Below are 15,712 nucleotides of genomic sequence, written 5' to 3'. Positions count from 1 at the left end.
CCACGGGCCAATCTTTCTCTATCTTCCTTTCTGATCCACCTTAAGCCCATATTAGCCCAGCTGCTCCAACTTTCCAATCGGCCGACTTCTGTCAACTCCACTCGCCAATCGGCCGATACACTGTAGCACCAATCGGCCGATTCCCAGTTGTGGCTTTTAATCCACCACATCGGCCAATCTTTTCCTTCCCTGACGCCGATTAAAAATACGTGTCAAAATCTGGCGTCAACAATATCGTTGTTGGTTTAGTTCTTCTTTGGGTGTGGCTTGCCCGCCCGTTACTTCGGGAGTTGTACGGTTTTTGAATCATCTGTTGAATAAATGTGTTATCAGCCTCCTGGGACTGATACTTGTATCACATTTAGTCTCTACTTATGTGGGGACGCTTCAAGCGGCGCCGTGACGGAGGGAGGCCGAGGGGAGGGGGCGGTGGTGGTTTGGGCCGCCCGCGTCGAGGGATTTGTTGTGGTGGTGTCCTCATTCCTCAATGGAAATGTGAATGTCAATTGCTACCCTTCATCCCTCTATGGTTTATGTTGGTAACTTATACTCCCTCCATTCCAAATTATAAGTCATTTCAACTTTCTTGGAGAGTCAAAACATCTCAAGTTTGACCAAATTTATACAATAAAGTACTAACATTCATGATATCAAATAAGTACCATTAGTTGTTTCATTAAATATATTTTCATAGTATATCTATTTGGTTATAATTTTGGTCAAACATAAAATAGTTTGACTCTCCAAAAAGTTGAAATGAGGGCATGTTTGTTTCCACCCTCCTAAAGTTTTAGCTCCTAAAATTTTTTAGGCAGTTTTTAGGCACCTCCTAAAAGTATGTTTGGTTCCACCTCCTAAAAGTGACTAAAGGCAATTAATAAAGTGTAAAATACCCAAGATGCCCTTCCCCCATGCCCCTGCATGCCCCTCCGTCGGCGCCGCACCGCCCCTCCGCCGGCGCTAGGCTCGTCCATTGCCGGCCCTACACCGCCCCTCCGCCGGTGCTTGGCTCGCCCGTCACCAGCGCCGCACCACCCCTCCGCCGGCGTTTGGTCTGCCCGCCGGCGCCGCCCCCTCCCTTCGAATCCCGGCCGCCGCGCCCCTCCCCTCCTCTCCTTCCCCGACACCGCCACCCCCCTCCCGTTCCTCCCTCGCCCGGATCCGGCGACGGCGGGGATCCGGCGGGGGAGCGCCTGGCCGGCCCGTGCGGCGGTGCAAGGGAGCGGGGGCGGCGGGGGTGGGGGTGCCGTGCGGCGGCGGCGGACGGCGGACGGCGGGAAGGATGCCGCTGGCGGGGGCCGAGCGGGGAGGACGCCGGTGGCGGGCGGAATGGCGGGGGCCTAGGCGGGAGGGAGAGTGAGAGAGAGGGGGGGCAATAAATGAGAGCAATGGAGGTTCAGGATGGGCTTTAGGAGGTTTTAGGAGAGGTGGAGCTCCTAAAGAAATTGAAGCCTCCTAAAAGTTTTTAGTCATTTTTAGTCATAGTGTTTGGCTCTTTAGCCACTTTTTAGTCACTTTTTAGGAGCTAAAATTTTAGGAGGGTGGAAACAAACATGTCCTGACTTGTAATTTGGAACAGAGGGGTTTGACTTTCCAAAAAAGTTGAAATGACTCGTAATTTGGAACTGAGGGAGTATCCTCTACGAAATAAAAACTCTAACTCAGCGTAACTTTGCTGGACCTCTACCGGTGATGAGAGTCATCATCGGAGAAGGTGACCCAAAACTTATATTAAATCTTGTAGAGTTATCGTAGTTTTTCTAATTACAATTATTTGCGAAAATGTTGGGAGCCCTTTATCCAATTATCCAGAATTTGACTTCTTTTGAAAATATTAGCTGACTTTTAATAGACTATCCCAAAATAGAATTTGAACCGATATGTCAGTGAACTCCCTAAATAAGTCGGAATGCCTCGCTCATCTCTCATCCAGGAACACCACCATTCCGCCCAACATGCCGAGGCCATCGAGGGCTCTCCTCATGGCAGCCCTGGCCTCCCTCGCCACCCTCCACGGGCTCGCCGGCGTCGGCGCGACCGTGGAAGAGACGTGCTCGGCGGCGGCCAGCCGCGACCGGCGCGTGGACTACGGCTTCTGCGTGTCGGAGCTCAGCAAGCACCGCGACAGCCCCAGCGCGGACGCCTGCGGCCTGGCCAAGGTGGCGGCGAACGTCGGCGTCAACAACGCCGGCGCCGCGGTCAACGACTTGGAGGCGCTGCTCACCGCCGCCGCCGTGCAGCAGCCGCCGCCGGACGCGAGGGTGACCGCCGCGCTTCGGCTGTGCGAGAAGCTGTACTACGACATGGAGCTCGCGTTCGCGGGGGCCTACGACGAGACCAACGCGCACAACTACACGGCGGGGAGGCAGATGGCCGCCGACGCGGACTCGCTGGTGCGCCGGTGCACCGGCGGCTTCGCCGAGGCAGGGCTGCCGCCGCCGGAGCCGGTGGCGCGGCGCAGCGCATACGCCGTGCAGATCGCCATCGTGTGCACGGCCATCACCAACCTCCTCATCAGCCCATGATGATGAAGTGATGAGCCCAGGATTTTGCATTGGATCGGAAATGCGTCACTTTCCTTGAAGCTTATTAATGATCTTGTAGGGAAATAATCGGAAGGCTCTTCCAGCAGTAAACTAGTACTGATACATAGGTAGATTTTTACTGCCCCAAGATCCCAAAACAGTGAAACTACATGCTATGCTAAATGAATCCAGCATTCACCATTTTCATCATTACAGAAGAAGATATTTGAGTAAACAAAGCATTTTTTTCCTTTCCAGACACAATCAATAATCTGGAATACAAGTAAAAGAATAAAGGTCATTTGTTCATCTCACAGATTTACAATCCGAGGAAAACGAATGCTAGCACCACTTACAGTAGCTTTGAGCTATGTTTTTGTACAAAATCACAAGTATGTACACTCTGGTCCGCCATTGTCATCTATCTTGAGGAAAATTATTCAGTACGACCACCCAAAACGTAGTGAAGCAAGATTATTTGTGTTTTCACAAAACTTCCATCACAGCCAACAATTCAAACTTCTCCAGAAAACTAAGCAAAACACCAGTAAATCTCTGGCTGTTTGGGAGCCACACGAGTCACCAGAACTGCATTATGGAAGAGTTGATAATCGTGTCCACCTGTAACATTGTCTGCATCGGTAATCTACCTGATGACAGCTCCATCAGCCGCTCCTTAAAGTCCTCCAGGTTTTTCACTTGCCCCATCTTATGTGCGTCCCTCTGAACAATAGCATGAACCAAGGAAATTGCAGAGCAAGTGACCTCAGGAGTAACCGGCCCAGTTCCCTGTCCAGCCATGATGATATTCACCAAATCCACAGCCTTCTCAGACATCTTATCCACCATGCACGGATCTTTCGGAAGACAATCAAGTAGAAGCAGGACCTCGTCACTGACAGTGAGGCATTCCAGCAGGACATCAGACACGTTATATGATTGAGCATTTGTCTTTCCTTCCTCATCTGTGCAGAGTCCACGGATTGCAGTGACAGCCTCCTTCCTTACAACAGCATCCTCAATTTTGAGCAGATCCCGGAGCATTTCCATCCCGCCAATATCCAGTATCCCTTTCCTGAACATGTCAAATTCTGACAGGATGGCAACTATGGAAGCTACCTTTGCGAAAGCTGATGCTGGACTTCCATGCTTATGTAGCTTAGTGACAATCTCTTTTAGAGCAACTGGGAGTCGGTTCTCTCTAACAAGGATCTCCCTGTTGGGCCTGTGGACAGACAAGTTAAGGATTACTCCGAGCCTCTCTTCCTCCAGATTCTGTTTCCATGTTGATTTCCAATTCTTCTGAAGATCTATCAGCTCTGGAAGCAGCCCTGGCCACCTCTGAAGGCAAGGTTGCTCTCCCTTGGAGATTTTGGAGAGTAGCTGGATCTCGTGCAAAGCCTCTTCCTGCATCACTGGATGCTCTGAGAATTTTTGTAAGATGTCTTGAATTTGCTCCACTGAAGGTGTCACGGGGATGGAAAGTTTATCAGCATTGCTAGCTGGGGAATGGGTCATGTGATCAAGATGCCATGCAGCTAACATATCACCGAGGAGGTGGTTTGGAGCAGTGGAAGAGTGGGATAAGGTCTTATTAGTAATTGGGCATATGTTATCCAGTTGACAGAACCATCGATGGTATGATCGATCAACTGACTGCAAGTAATGAGTCAAGAAAACATTTGGTTACTTGGTCAAGCAGTTAATCAGTGGAAAAATTCAGAAGACAACTCACCAAATGAAAGCGTACATATGCTCCAGCAAATAAAATATAATTATTTTTTGATAAGGGAATAAAACATAATTATTGATTTTCTCCAATTAAAGACTATAGTCAAGCATTTGGAACAATAAATGCCACCTTCGTTCGTAAATAAACTGGTATGTATGTAATGTAACTTTCAGTAGAACGCTAAACATATCCAATCATTTCTCATGTCAAAGCTGATCTATGAAACTTCAGAAAGTTATAAATTACTTATTTCGTTTGGAAGTAGAAAAACTTGAAACCACAAGTTTTCTTTGTTCCGTTTCAAAAAGAGAGAGTTTCCTTTGTATTTGAGACATGATTTTCTTTTCAATTTGTTGGAAATAAGTGCAATATTTTGACATCAAGAACCGTGAGATGGCAAGATGAATTACTAGAAATAAAGGGAAGCACCTAATTCTTTTTAAGATTTCTTTAATCATATGATGAGACTAATCAAGACACACCACTTTGTCACAAACAAGAACTAGTATTATAATGTGCATTAATACTGAGAACAGGAAGTGCATATTAGGTAGAGCACTACAATGTATAACCATACTACAGATGGAAGAACATGTTTGCTATCAAAATCAGAGGAAGCAGTGGACTTTCCGTGTCCTCTGAAAACAGCATGTACATGGACTAAACCAGAAATTGAATTTATATGTATCTTCTTCAATTAAATCATCTTGCTCAAATCTTGAACTAAAAGCATGTCCTTTATCATAATGGATAGGTTTCTATCTAACTAGCCAAGTAAAATAAAGTTTGCATGACAATAATAACAATGTATGAAGTCTAGTTCTAGTTTTAATTATCAGATATGCAAATTACAGACAGAGTTGGATATGTGCAGAAGTCAAATAAGGACATTTATAACCACATCCAGTACAAATTACAGTATAATTTATCAGGATCTTTCCAGCAAAACATGGGTAGTGAAAAGGGAAAAGAGTGAGGGGTAATCCAGTTGAATTTTAACCAATGAATGTTTAGAGGTAGGCACTTACATATCCAGAAGCCAATATAACAGGATCATCCATTACTCCACTGTGCGACAGATCACCCTAAGAACCAAGTATGATTGTGGGATCAGTACTCATCAAGAGGTAGAGATGATTCAGTCAATTTGTTTGAGGCAACACATGATCTTATTTGCGATGAAGTAAAGCTTTAATCATGAACAGTTGAATTTATGTGTTCTGATTTCTGAACAAGGCATGTTCATGTTCATTAAACGCTAAGATTTTATAAACAAGTGAAACAGAAATCCATATTTGTCCGAATATAGCACAAGACATTTTCATGCAATAAGCAATGCTATTGTTATTATACGCCATGAAGAACAAGCAGCAGAATGCAGAAAATAACCATAATTCAGACAGGGAGCAATGCGATTGATTTCCCTACAGAACTACTGTCATCAAGATACAGAACGAACCATCAAGAGGCAGAATAAAGAAAGCATCCAAGAAATTCAAGAACTTGATTAGAAACAGAGTTGGAAGACTCAATCGAAAATCCCAAGAACTCAGATATGCGCAGTGTCACTTACATCATCATGCGGCCATCTGGAAGCGAACTCGCGAGGGAGCTCCGGTGGATTCGGGAGCTCCGCTTTCCCGTAGGCGAGCTCCATGAAACCTGTCATCGCCTCCTCCATCTTGGTGAACGGCACCTGCTCTTGGCCCTCGCCGTCCTCCTGGATATTCGCCAACGCGCTTCGCATCATCGCACCGTAATCAGACCTTGTGAGGGCCGCTTGTTCCTGCTCTGGCTTGGCTTCTTCCTCGCTACCGGTTCTTGCTGCCACCCCTGGCGCCGATCCTGACGTGCCGGTAACGTCAGAGGACGCCTGTCCCCGAGGTGGGCTTCTTGGCAGCGTCCTCTGGGTCGGCGAGGAGCGAGCGGAGGAGCCCGTGGCGGTGCCAAAGACCCTCCTAGATAACCCCCGCACCAAACTTGACGGCGTTGACGTGCAGCATCCGGGCGGCGGCGGCGACGGCGGCGGCTGCTGCACGGAGGCGATAGCCCTGGTGTTCTCTTGAACCTCCCTCGCGACGGCGCGAAGCAGCTTATCCTCCAAGGTCTCGTCCGCCGAGCTGGTGGGGCTGGAACGACGCAGCGACATTGCTGCTTCTTGGCGTCGGTGGAGTTCTTGGTTTCTTGCTTCGAGTTTTGGAGGGAACGCGTGATGAATAGGCCTTGGTAACTAACTGGGGTCTTCAGGAATAGGCTCTGGAGTCCGGCCCTCCTCTCTTTATACTGATGAGGCCTGGGAGCCTGGCTCGATCACGAGGTGGTTGGTTCTGTTGAGACTCGCCAATCACGGTTGATAGCCTGATACACGGTGTGATGTTTTCTGCGTCAGGGGGTCTCCTGGAAGGGAAATGCAGGCCTTCTATATTGTTGCCTGCTATCTTCATTAGATGGGCTTGCCTGTCTGATAATTGTAACTGACCATGAACAATGTCTGCCCTTTTCACACTAGAGATACCAAAATATGCACACATCACTGCTTTGATTGCTCATGATATTGATCTCAGGTACTTTGTTGACCAGTTGTCAAAATCTTCGGCAGACGTCCTCTTAACGAAGGTTACAACCACTGGGACACAGTACACATGTCTGCAGTATGAACCATCTTTTTGAATGCCTGGCTTTCGAGATCTCTTGAACTTCCCAATGCAGGCTAGAGGAAGTAGCCATGCAGAGCCAACCACTGCTGGCTGCACCATTCCGATTCCAGTTTCAGCATGGTTCTTCATTCAGGCACTCCATTGAATTGAGCATTATGTGGTCTTCATTCAGAGAATAGAGATACCACATATGTACACACATAATTGCTCCGATTGTTCTTCATTTCAATCTCGGGTATCAGTTGTTGATATCTCTGGTTCACGAACCTCCACATTGAAAGATTACAACCGCTGGGATTGGTCTCTGCAATATGAACATCTAGCTGAATGCCTGAATGCTGTGATCCCTTGAGCTCCCCAACGCAGGCCAGGGGAATAAGCCAGCCACTGCTGATACTAATCCCTGCCGTGTCACTACGCCGATCCAATTCCAATTGCAGCATACTTCTTCAAACGCTTCATTCAACTAAGCATATCCTGGTGTCTTCAAGCTCACCAATGCAGTTGCCTGACGACCAAAGCCCATGTTTCCTGCGCATGCTCGGCACTGCGTGAGCACAACCAGTGCCAGCCGCCCGCCCACTGCTGCGGAAGCAGGAGAGCTGAGCTGCCTCGGTAACACGACGGATCCTTCATCCTTGACACTGGCATTTCGTCGAACACCTGAGCCTCGCTCGCCCCCGCTCAGTCCCTCACCGCGGCAGCGCCACCGGCCCGCCCGCGAGGCGCCCCCACAGGCGCTCGAGATGGAGAGCGCCTCGGGACTCGTCACGGAGTCTCGTCTGAGGGTCGCTGGGGCCACTGCCGCCGGCAGAAGCCCGCTGCGTCAAGCACGCACACGGCACACGCCGCCACGGTCGGACGCCGCGGACCGGGGCGAGACTGCTTTTTGGGTGGAGCACATAGGAAAGTGATTTGCTGCTTGCTGATTTGGGCCCTGTATTTCCTTTCTGGACAGGCCCATCTAACTGACAAATGTGGGCTTGCGGCTCTGTTGAGGGGGAAAAAACTTGAATTCAATACATTAAAATTTACCGGACAGTCTCCTAACTTCTAGATCACTTTCTCTCCTCTCCATGTAGCATTTCTTAACTATATGACACTGTTGAATTTTTTTTCTTAAATTTCAACCAACAATATATTTAATGAATTAGTCAAATATGATAAAATGCGTATCATTGCATCTAAAGTGCTTTAAATTACACTGTTGAAGAACATGCACACAGCAGGCAGCGCTTGCACAAAACTAAATGAAAATTTACTCGGGAAGTAATGCAATTGATTTCCCTTCAGAACTACTACGCAAAGAAACACAACAAACCATCAAGATGCAGAATAAAAAAGGCATCCAAGAAATTCAAGAAGTATTTTTAACGAACTGCAGATTATATTAAACAGATTATATTAAAAAGAAAGAAAAGGAAAACAAAACAAACTGCCACACCCTACCGCGTTGATGTCCAGTTGGATTGGGACATCAACGCGGGTAGCTACTCAACTCAAAAACTGCCACACCCTACCAGTTGGATTGGGACATCAATATGGCCTCACCACTCCGGTCGCCACAGCGGCACCCACCAACATCCACGCTCATAATTTGCCGAAACCTCCAGGCATGGCCCGGCGTCGACAGGAACCAATAAAAGTAGACTGCACCATACCGAGAAAACCACCGACATGCGGGACCCTCCGCTGTAGTGCCACTGCAACACCACACTCCACCTGACAGAGTGATACCACTAAATCCGGACCTCTTGCAAGCTGCCTCGCAGTCGCCACCACGATAACACAATGCGTGGGGGCCTCGCCACATCCGCTGTTGGACTCTACCTCACTCTCGTCGCCTTGAAGAAACACCATGCGCAGGGTCTCACCACGCCCGCTATGTACTCCACGTCAAGAATCCATTTCTTTTGTCATTGTCAGAGTGGTGAGCAATATTGCCCCGCTTCAGAAGATCTCCGTCGATCAGCCAACCCGGCGCCGCAGGTCGACTTTGCCTCGTCACTTCACCCATGCAAAAGCATCCACCGCCATGTCAGCAAACCAGAAAAGTTGTTTGTGCCGTCTTCCAACGATGTACCGCACCGGCTAGTCCAGCCAAGCTGAGCAACCCGCCACGGTCCACTACAAGCCTAGTTGTCCTACGATGCCGTTGTTGCAAACGCCGTCCTCCGACGCAGTCCCACGCCGCACTGACCGTTGTCAAGCAACGCCAGTTGCCGTGTTCCGCTACAAACGGCCAAGACCGACAACCATGCGACAACCCCTGGCCGCCACCATAACTGTGATCGCCTCCACGTGGCCTCGGCAACACCCATCCAGCTTGCCACGCGGCGAAATTGTCGCCACTGGCTGCGGCCATCCATGACTAATGGATCAGGAATGCCACAGACCGAGATGGGTCTCTAGAGATGACGCCTCCAAGGAGGGCACAACGCCAATGGCGCTGCTATCGCTCGTCCAGAAACTGGACAAGGCTTTCACCCAGAGGACCCCGTGTAGCAGGGTTATAGCTCAGAAATGACACCCCCAATAGGGAGAACGACGCCCTAGGGTGCCGCCATCATCTCCACTAGCAAGAACATCGGCGAGGGCTTTCGCCCAGAGCATCCAACCTCTGCACACTCACGGCTCGCACTCCCGGCCACAGTCACTAGAGTCCATCCGAGGCGGCATCGTCGCCACGTCTCCTCGCACCACGTCGTCATACCTCCACCTCCGCTCATTCGCTGGCAGTTATCCTCCTCGCACCGCACCTTGCGTCGCCCCGGGCGCGGCCTGCGCGCAACGCCTCCTCCAAAATGGTGCCACCTTCGCGCCGCTATTTTCCATGCTGGCACCACCTCCGCACCACGCCATGCGCCGTGCGCTGCCGCCCGTGGGCCGCTACCTCATGCATGCGGCCGCCGCCAACCACCACGCTCGTGAGCAACCACGTCGCGGTGCTTCCCCGCTTCCTGCCGCCTCCGCTGCCGTTGTTGTACCACCTGCTCCACCACCCTCCACCGCTGCTGCATTGCCTCCCGCTGCCATTGGGCCGGTCCCCAGGGCACCACCGCCCGCACACGGCCGCAACCGCCTCTACAAGGCTGGTCACCTCGTTGCTCGCCACCCATCCACGCTGCCAAACCCGCGCCCACGCTCGGCAGCCACCGGCACACCTCTGCGCCTACCCACGGTCGCGGCTTCTTCATTCCCACGCGAGGCCGTCGACGAGCCTCTGTGCCACCTTCCACGGCCGCACGAGGCCAACAGCCGCCTCACCACTTAGCCCTGCCGCGCCTGCACCCACGGCACTAGGTCAGCACCACCACGCAACCACCACGAACCCCGCGTCACTCCCCTGTGGGAGGAGCCGCCGCCGTCCCGTGTAAGGCCATCAGGAGCCCCCACCGACAGCCGCTCCGCGTGGATTTGCCCCTCGAGGCATCGGATCCGGTCCCCGGGACATCGGATCTACCATCCCAGACCGTCGTCGCCGCCTCCATGGATGTTGACCCGGGTGGGAGCACCCCGGCCGGCAAGAGAAGCCCCGCCGCTACCTTCCTAACATGCACACGGGCTTCCGGTGCCCTGCTCCGGCGGCAGTGAGGTGGAGAGAAGGCCGGGAGAGGGATGGAGGCGGCAGATGTTGGAGTGTCGCCCGTGTAGCCCCCCAGAGGAGACAACAGGGGGGCCGCTAGGGTTCGTTTTCTGTAATTTCATATTCGCAATGAAATTCAAGAAGTTGCTCAGACTTAGTTTGGTATTCTTATTGTTATATTCACAAACATGGAGTACAAACTCTTTCTCAGATTAGCCAAATTACCCCAAAAAAATGTGCAGTCGTCCTACTCCTATTCATTGTTATGACTTCCCGTCCCCTGTTGTAATTACAAATATCTATGTATACATGCTCATAACTACTGTACAATTTTGATCCTCCCCATGGACACATCCCTGGTTCTAGCATTGAGCACCTCCTCGAGGTCCCCCAGCCTCTTCGCCATAGTGGCCCTGTGCGTCTCCCGGTCGAGCTCACCATCCAAGAAGACCTCAATGACCCACCTCAGGTCCCAAAGGCGGTTCACGAACCCCGTCGCGCTCATGAAATCTGCCCCAAAGTCCGTGTGGATCTCGTCATCCACGTCATCATGTTCGACGTCGATGTATTGGTCGAAGAACGCCTTGATGCTCATCCTCATGTGTCGGGTGTCCACGAGCCCCACCGCGCTCAACGCCTTCTTCACAAAGTGCAGAGGCTCGTCGCCACCACCTACGTCCTCCTCATCATCACCCAGCGTCGCTGGCGGCAGCCTGCAGAACCTCCTCGCCGCGGTCGTCCTCCTCATCCTCATCGGAGTTGTCGTCGCCAGCGACGGGCCTGCGGCAGCAACAGCTCAGCCGCCACCTCATCGACTGGCTCGTCACCGTCCACACTAGTGGAAAACGGACCTTTAGTCCCGATTGGATAGGGTATAGATCCCGAAAATTCACCCGGGACTAACTATTCGAGATAAAAGGGGTATCCTTTAGTCCCAAGTCAGCCACCCGAGACTAAAGACCCCCTTTAGTCCCGCTTGGTGTTACCAACGAGGATTAAAAAGTTTCAAAAAAATAAAAAATGGACCCGGCCGCGCCGGTCGCGGCGCCCGTCCGGCTGCCCGCCCGCGTGCCGTCCGCTCCGCTTGGAAGGGAGGAGAGAAATAAAGAACAAAAGAGACTGCTGCATGAGATAAGGGAGGGGAGAGGATAAGTGGAGAGAGGGGGGTTGAAAACACCAACCGGAATTAAAGGTTCCCTTTTTGTCCCGGTTGGAAATTCCAATCGGGACAAAGGGGGTGGCGTCAGTGTGATTTTTTTTAGCCATTATAATCGGGGCTAAAGGCAGGCTTTAGTCCCGATTGATAACTGGGACTAAAGTCCCCCTGATCGGAGGCTAAAGGCACTTTAGTTCCGGATCCAAAGTCAATCGGAAAAAAGCACATGGATGGAAGTTCAGTTCTCTACTTAGTGCTAGAAGGCCGGCGAACTGCAGCTTCAGCATCTCGTGCGAGCGCTCGTCCTCCCCGTGGAGCATCCCAGCAGCTTTTCCATCTGCCTGTGAGGATCGAGACTGGTGTTGAAGTAGTCCAGGATCAACTCCATGACGTCGAACTTGAAGTCGATGATCGTGCGGGCCACATCCCACCTGACCAGCCTCATCTTATGGGCCTGGAAGTCGTGTCCACCACGTTCCCGAGGTGGTCACCGACTGGAACAGCGCCCGCGGCGGCGCATGCTGGCTGCTCTTGCTCGTCGCCGTCGCTGCAGTCGCCGGCGTACTCAGGCGTAGCGACCCAGGTCCCGTCGGCGGCGCGCGCGATCCAGGACGACCATATCACCGGCTCTGCGCCGGCGGGGACGGCGCCACGGCTCTCCGCTAAGGCTTTGGGCGCCTCCATGGAGTGGTGTATGTGGATCTATTGACCTATCTGCGATGTACGGGAACGGGGCATACTTCACCCGATGGTACAGCATTATATTTGTAGAGGAACGGAATGGCAATCGGACCCTACCTGCCTGCGATGTGGGTTCCGAGTCGGTCGGAGTCCATCCGTGACAGACACGGATCAGAACTATAACGGGTGATGCGGTTCAACGTGGCGTGCGCGATCGTCGACCTCAAGTGGGACACCTGGGAGTTCATCAGGACGCACTTCCTCTCCAACACCGTCCGCGCCGCGCCGATGGCCGGCAGCGAATCTAACAGCATCAGTGGCGAACAGCCTGACAGCGAGTTCGACGGACACCCGGTCGCGTCAGTACGCCGATCCCATTCCAATTGCAGCGTAGTTCTTCAGACACTTCGTTGAACTGAGTATATCCTGATGTCTTGAAGCTCACCAATGCACTTGCCTGACGGACCAGCGCCTGCGTGTCCTGCTCCTGCTCGGCATTGCGTGAGCACAACTGGCGCCCCGCGCTCAATGCCCAAGCCGCCCGCCCACTTCATGCCAGGCAAGAGGAAGCAGGAGTGCTGAGTTACCTCGGTCCTCGGTAACACGACGGATCCTTGACTCCAGCATTTCGTCGAGCACCTGACGTGCCTCACTCGCCCCGACTCAGTCCTTCGCCGCAGCAGCGCCTCCCGCCCGCCCACCCGCGAGGCGTCCCCACAGAGGCGCTCGAGATGGAGAACGTCTCTGGACTCGCTGGGCAACTGCCGCCGGCAGAAACCAGCTGCGTCCCGCTCCCAGCAGCACCCACACGGACACAGCACACCGCACACGCGCGCGCCACGGGCGACTCTGCTTTGGCGTTTGTTCCATTTTGAAATGTAGATTTGGGCTTAGGTTCGTCCGAAAAGATGTATATTTGGGCTCCTGAGTGTCTCCTTTCAGACAGGCCCATCTAACGGACACTGGGCCTGCTCATTGTAAGTTGTGGGCTTGTGGCTCTGTTGGGAACCCGCTTCAATTTTAGCTTTGCTGGATGACAAGAAGACGAGTCCTTTTCGCATAAATACAGTAAAGCATTCATCGTAAATACAATTTGCTTACGAGAAGAAACCGCGCGCCATGTTCACACCACCTTCCGACTTCCGTGCGCCAGAAAACCTCTCGATAGGAACGCACAGGTGTCCCTGCCTCGCAGGCCGGAGCTTGAGTCTTTGACATTGTCTCCTAGGAGGATAGGAACAGCGGTTCGTGATCTCTAGCTGGACCTGGACCTATATGCTTGGTCGCATCTTGTAGTACCTTCTTAACTACTGTACCATTTTCTTCGCTGTAATCTTCGCACAGATGTGATCTGCTCTCTCGAGCTGGTGGCAGCCACGGCCTCTTCTTCGTACGAACAGTTGCTGTCAACCGATGCTTCCGCTGCTGGGCTGGCGTGGCTGCGTGGGCGCGCGGCCTGTCAACCACTAAATATAGCTGCACGGCTGCACGCACGCGGTTCTCGTGCCGTCGTGCGGACTTGAGATAGCCGCTTCCGGAGCAAAACTGAGAAAAGAGGTCCTCATCTGCGGTTCTCTAGTAAGGTCATGTTTAGTTCACTCCAAAATTCCAACTTTAGTACTATGTAAAAAGAAGATTCCCCATCACATCAAACTTGCCGTACATGCATGAAGTACTGAATGTAGATAAAATTAAAAACTAATTGTACAGTTTTGCACGCACGCGGTTCTCGTGCCGTCATGCGGACTTGAGATAGCCGCTTCCGGAGCAAAACTGAGAAAAGAGGTCCTCATCTGCGGTTCTCTAGTAAGGCCATGTTTAGTTCACTCAAAATTCCAACTTTGGCACTATGTAAAAAGAAGATTCCCCATCACATCAAACTTGCGGTACATGCATGGAGTACTGAATGTAGACGAAATTAAAAACTAATTGTACAGTTTTGTTGTACTTTGCGAGATGAATCTTTTGAGCCTAATTAGTCAATATTTGGACAATAATTCACAAATACAAACGAAACGCTACAGTGTTTTTACAGTAATTTTGGTTGGCCAAAGTTGGACAACTAAACAAGGCCTAACTCTTTTCGGGTGTAGTGTTATTTTGCTATCTCTTATTTGTTGGTTAAGGTCTGCCATACGCATATTTGATATTTGATCATTACTTTTCACGACTATATCTTACCAAAAGTTCATATAAATTTGTGCCGGGGAAGTACTTTTATGGCAAACGTTTTCATGTGCTAATCCTTATATTTTTTTATCAGTAGTCAAAGTTTTAAGGGTCATGAATTCTAGGATAACCTACGTCTAGGAATGGGCATAGTAATTATTTTAGTTCGATTACCATATAAAAAGGTTACTCAATTTTATTGTAGATCAATCGGCGGTAACAGAAGTATTATGTCAAATTGGTTCCCTCCATGCAGCTGAACCAGGCTCTCAGGATACAGTATTACTGGAGAATCGACTTTTAGTACCGGTCAGCAACCCCCTTAGTACCGGGCGCCTAACCGGGATCGCATATTCGGTACTTGTCGGCGCCAAGGAAACGAGGGTCCCCACACATATGGTTGGTGGAGGCGCTCGACCGCCATGTCACGTGGAGGGGCGTGTTGGAGGTATGCCCTAGAGGCAATCATAGAGATGATGATATTCCATTTGTATTCATGATTTATATTGTGTTTCTTGAATATTCATTAAAGGCTACTCGAATTGATTTGCAATTATGTGAATTGTGTGTGGAACTCTTTACTTGTATGGTTATTCTAAAGTTCTCCCTAGTCGGAGTTCATGTGAGGACACACATAAATATTAGACTACTACATGTATTAGTTGATGACTATGTTTCACAAGTCATGGACATGGAGATGTTGAACTAATAATGTGGGCACATGTGGAGATATGTGCTAGGACTGACCCAACACGAGAAGTAGTTCTCTCTTTAAACAACATATACGCTTTGTCCTTAGACCTGAGATTGTCGCATGTATTCAAGATATGGATTGACCTACTTAGGGGCTATCAAACGCTACGCCATAACAGGGTAGTTATAAAGGTAGCTTTCGAGTTTGTCAAGAAGCATGCTGTGAGACATGGTCAATCAAGATGAGATTTGCCCCTCTCTGATTGAGAGTGATATCTCTGGGCCCCTCGAGTGATCGGATCCGAAAATGCATGGCCATGCTACGTACGGTTAAGAGTTGACCTACAAAGGCATTCCGAATCACAGGATCGAGAAAGAGCGGTCGGCTTGAAGCTAGACCAAATATCGTGAGACAAAGGGAATAGCATGTATATAATGTTGTGATGGTTCGTCTGATATGATCTTCGTGTGCATATAGGAGTTGGCACGTCTTGCTAGAGGCCGCTACCGACT

At 50.7% G+C, this 15,712-nt stretch overlaps 2 protein-coding genes across 2 annotated transcripts; one reads left to right on the top strand and one right to left on the bottom strand.

Moving 5' to 3' along the window:
• The first annotated feature begins 1,955 nt into the window (after nt 1–1,955).
• Nucleotides 1,956–2,525, top strand: LOC101760199 (pectinesterase inhibitor 8). The gene has a single exon (XM_004954873.1). The coding sequence runs from the start codon at nt 1,956–1,958 to the stop codon at nt 2,523–2,525; it is 570 nt and encodes a 189-aa protein (XP_004954930.1).
• A 278-nt stretch (nt 2,526–2,803) lies between these two features.
• LOC101759787 (U-box domain-containing protein 73) lies at nt 2,804–7,556 on the bottom strand. The gene is made up of 3 exons (XM_004954872.3): nt 5,831–7,556; nt 5,286–5,342; nt 2,804–4,181 (listed from the first exon to the last, which is right to left on the bottom strand). The coding sequence occupies exons 1-3, from the start codon at nt 6,404–6,406 to the stop codon at nt 3,105–3,107; spliced, it is 1,710 nt and encodes a 569-aa protein (XP_004954929.1). The 5' UTR covers nt 6,407–7,556; the 3' UTR covers nt 2,804–3,104.
• Nucleotides 7,557–15,712: the final 8,156 nt, after the last annotated feature.

Source organism: Setaria italica, chromosome I, assembly GCF_000263155.2.
Source record: "Setaria italica strain Yugu1 chromosome I, Setaria_italica_v2.0, whole genome shotgun sequence".
Taxonomy (NCBI): Eukaryota; Viridiplantae; Streptophyta; class Magnoliopsida; order Poales; family Poaceae; genus Setaria; species Setaria italica.
Note: the sequence above shows the minus strand (reverse complement) of the source record. Positions and strands in the feature narration are given on the sequence as shown.